We start from the raw sequence: 3,744 nt of genomic DNA, 5'->3' as shown, positions 1-3,744 counted from the left end.
CCAGATTTCATACAGGAAATGTCACTGTGGTAGGAAGCTACACTCCCTGGTAGACAGGGACTAAAATGCATGCATGTTGGCCAGAATCCTCCCCAAGTCAGCCATCTGTTTCATCCCTAATGTCATGAGGCACATGTCAGGCTTCAGGTGGCCTTTGAAAGTCTGAACAACAGCAATCCTGACTTCTTAGGTCTGTTTTGTTTTTAAGATACTGCCTGATATGGAACTTCTTTAACACAGCATCCCGGGGCATTTCTGTACCTGGGAGGGTAACAATCTTCAGAAGCATTTTATTACAGTACTTCATATTCTCATGTGTCCATGTGGGCTGGCCTATTACCTACTGACTGCCAGAAAAGGAGCTGGAGTTTAATACAGAAATAGTAAGAGGAAGTCAAGTCATTGGTGACTGATTCTGTGTTTTTGGCACTTTATGCAATATTTAGAACAGTGACTCAATTTTTAAGTACTCAATAAATATTTTTAAATTAAACAAATATAATGAACAAATAGCATTTATTTGAAATGTCGTATTTACTTATTCTTAAACTACTAGCAATTGCAATAAATACTATTTTAATAAAAAGTTTCAGAAGCCACACTATCTAATAGTCAAATATTCCTGACTTTTAGAATAATTAAAAAGTGAAAAATAGGAATTTCAGACAGAATAAATTCATACATGGAGTCATCAAATCCCTATAGAATGATTTGAGAGTTTATGTTCTCACAGTTTTATTCACTCCAACATAAGGTGACTACTGTATGTGAATTCAGCAACAAATACTAATCCTATCTTCTTAACAGGTTTAACCTCAAGGATGCTTTCTATTATCATCCATCTGACACTTTTTGTTGCCAAACATTAATCAAATAATTTTTCCCAAAAGGTAAGAAATCGGGATTATCAGAAAAAAATTTCTAGAAGTGGACACATCTTCTATTAAGCCCTGTAAACATATACTCTAGACACATTAGGAAGCTTAGCTCAGCTGTTTCCTGGAAGCGATTCCCCACACATTCAGGTGGAGGAATATCATAGTCCAGAGCCAACATGGGAACAATTTCCCATATATATAGTGAAGTAAGAAATTCAGGCCTGGACACTTTCCGTTCATGTATCCGTTCCCTTCCCCTTCCCCTTCCAAATCACATTGTCAGAACCTGCCTCAAAATTATGCTAGAAAGCAATTTTAGACAAGCCACTACAAACGTCTCTTCAGATATGCAGGGACGGGGCACATGGGTGGCTCTGTCATTGCGCCTCTGCCTTCTGCTGGGGTCATGATCCTATGGTCTTGGGATCAAGCCCCACATCAGGCTCCCTGCTCAGCAGGAAGCCTGCTTCTCCCTCTTCCTCTCCCCTGCTTATCTCCCTTTCTCACTGTATCTTTCTCTTTCAAATAAATAGAAATCTTAAGAAAAAAAAAAAGATCTCTGGGACAATGCTAAATAGGTTGGGATGATGCTGGTTGAAAATAAACAGTATAACACTTGGATGCAGAAAGTCATTAGGCATAAATTAAAAAATATATATATACTTTCAGGCCAATGAAAGCCTACAGGAGAAATATTTTGCATTTTATGTGACACAAGAAGACTGGCACTGCAGTGAGGGAAAATAGTGCATAGAATGATATTGAATGGCTGTTATTAATACATAATTTACATAACAATAAAGTGCAGCAAATTCAACAATTCTATAGGATTTGATGTATGTATGTATTTGTGAAGCCGTCACTACAGTTGAGAAAATGAACACATACATCACCCCAAAAGTTTCTTCATGTCACTTTGTAATCCTCCTCTCAACCCTCCTCATCCCCATTCCCAGGGAACTTTCCTGTCATGAATTAGTTTGCATATTTTATAATTTTGCATAAATGGAATCGTATGCTTCTTCTCAGCATAAATATTTTGAGATTCTTCCCTAGTCATGTTTATCAAGACTTTGTTTCTTTCTGTTGCTCTGTACTACCCCATCATATGCCTATAAAACAACTTGTCTATTCACCTGTTGCTGACCACCTCAATTAATCTCAATGGGGCTCTTAGAAATAAAGCTGCTATGAACATTTGTGTATAAGATGTTTTATAGACATGTGCTTTCATTTCTCTTGGATCAATTTCTGGGAGCACAACAGGTGGGTCATATGGTAGGCATACATTTGACTTTCTTAAACCAATTTGTTCTAGTAGCTATTTTGTAGGTTATCTTGAGTTTTGTGCTCAGACAGTTATATTGGTTGTCAAAAGATATGTTCACTTCCCCCTTTCCAGACTGTGTGGCGTTTGTTTCTTCTCCATGCTGTATTGCATTGGCTGGAACCTCTACTTCGATATGAAATAGAAGTGGTGAGAGCCAAAACTCTCGCCTTAGTACTGAAACTAAGGAGAAAGCATTGAGGTTTTCACCACCAACTATGACATCTGATGCAGGTTTTTGGTTGAGCCCTTTTTCATTAAGGAAATTTCCTTCAGTTCCTTATTCCCTGGGAATTTCTCTCAGGAATGAATCTGGATTTGTCAGACACTTCTTCTGTACGTATTGAGGTACCTTCCTAAATCGCTCATCTTCTATGTGCCAGTCTCTTCAGATATATTACTGATATGCTGTCACAACAAAATATTAAAGAAGATATCATTCTCCCAAATTTACAAATAATAAAACAAGCTCAAGGGGCACCTGGGTGATTCAGACAGTTAAGCAGTTGCCTTCTGTTCAGGTCATGATCCCAGGGTCCTAGGATCAAGTCCCACATCTTCTACTTGCTCAGCAGGGAGCCTGCAGCTCCCTCTGCTTCTGCTCTGTATCTCTCTCTCTCTCAGTTAAATAAGTAAAATATTTAAAAATAAATAAAAATAAAAATGAATAAAGCAAGCTCAAAAGTATCAAGAACTTGATGGCAGAGCTAATACTTCTGAACACAGAGATAGATGATAGAAAAAAGCCTGTTCCCTGATTTTCAGGTCAGCAAGGTGGGGGAGGCCAGCATAGCAACTTGCTCCTGCTAGACCTGTGGTTCATAGCAGGGGCACCCTGTACTTTCATGGGCCAAGAGTTGAGGACTGTTTGCTTCCTTATGGTGCCTGCCTGGGCTCTGAATCCAGGCAGCACTGGGGGCCAGCGGTCCCTCTCCTCTGAGGATAGAAGTTGAGCTACCTCTTCAGCTGCCATTCTTCTAAAATATTCAAACCAAAGAAGAATATGCCTGAGGGTTCTCATCAGCTCTTAAAACAGGCAGAAGCAACTCTAAGAAGTGGAAATCTGAGACAAACTCTTATGTTGCCAGAGAGAGAGGACTTCAGTGAATGGATTGCAGTTAACACTGTAGATTTCTTCAACCTGATCAACATGCTGTATGGAACTATTACAGAATTCTGCACTGAGGCAAGCTGTCCAGTCAGGTCTGCAGGTCCAAGATACGAATATCATTGGGAAAATGGTACTAATATCAAAAAGCCAATCAAATGTTTGGGTTCAGGATCAGCTTGATGATGTAAGTCTTTGCCTTCTAAGATTGGTGTCCCCTTTCCAAAAAACTTTATGTCTATGGCAAAGATGCTTCAAAGGATTTTTCTGGGTTTATGCATATTCAGCACCAGCAGTTTGATTCTGTGATGCAGCTATGAGAGGAGGTCCACCTCAACACCTCCCTTAAGCCCTTTATTTTCTTTGTTCAGGAGTTTAATCTGATTGATAGGCATGAGTTGACACCTCTTCAGTAATTAATTGAGAAGCTT

At 39.2% G+C, this 3,744-nt stretch overlaps 1 protein-coding gene across 1 annotated transcript; it reads left to right on the top strand.

Moving 5' to 3' along the window:
• The first annotated feature begins 3,208 nt into the window (after positions 1–3,208).
• On the top strand, positions 3,209–3,496 carry LOC131998745 (MOB kinase activator 1A-like). The gene has a single exon (XM_059371215.1). The coding sequence runs from the start codon at positions 3,209–3,211 to the stop codon at positions 3,494–3,496; it is 288 nt and encodes a 95-aa protein (XP_059227198.1).
• Positions 3,497–3,744: the final 248 nt, after the last annotated feature.

The sequence above is a fragment of the Mustela nigripes genome, chromosome 13 (assembly GCF_022355385.1).
Source record: "Mustela nigripes isolate SB6536 chromosome 13, MUSNIG.SB6536, whole genome shotgun sequence".
Lineage (NCBI taxonomy): Eukaryota > Metazoa > Chordata > Mammalia > Carnivora > Mustelidae > Mustela > Mustela nigripes.
This window is presented reverse-complemented; position numbering and strand designations above follow the sequence as displayed.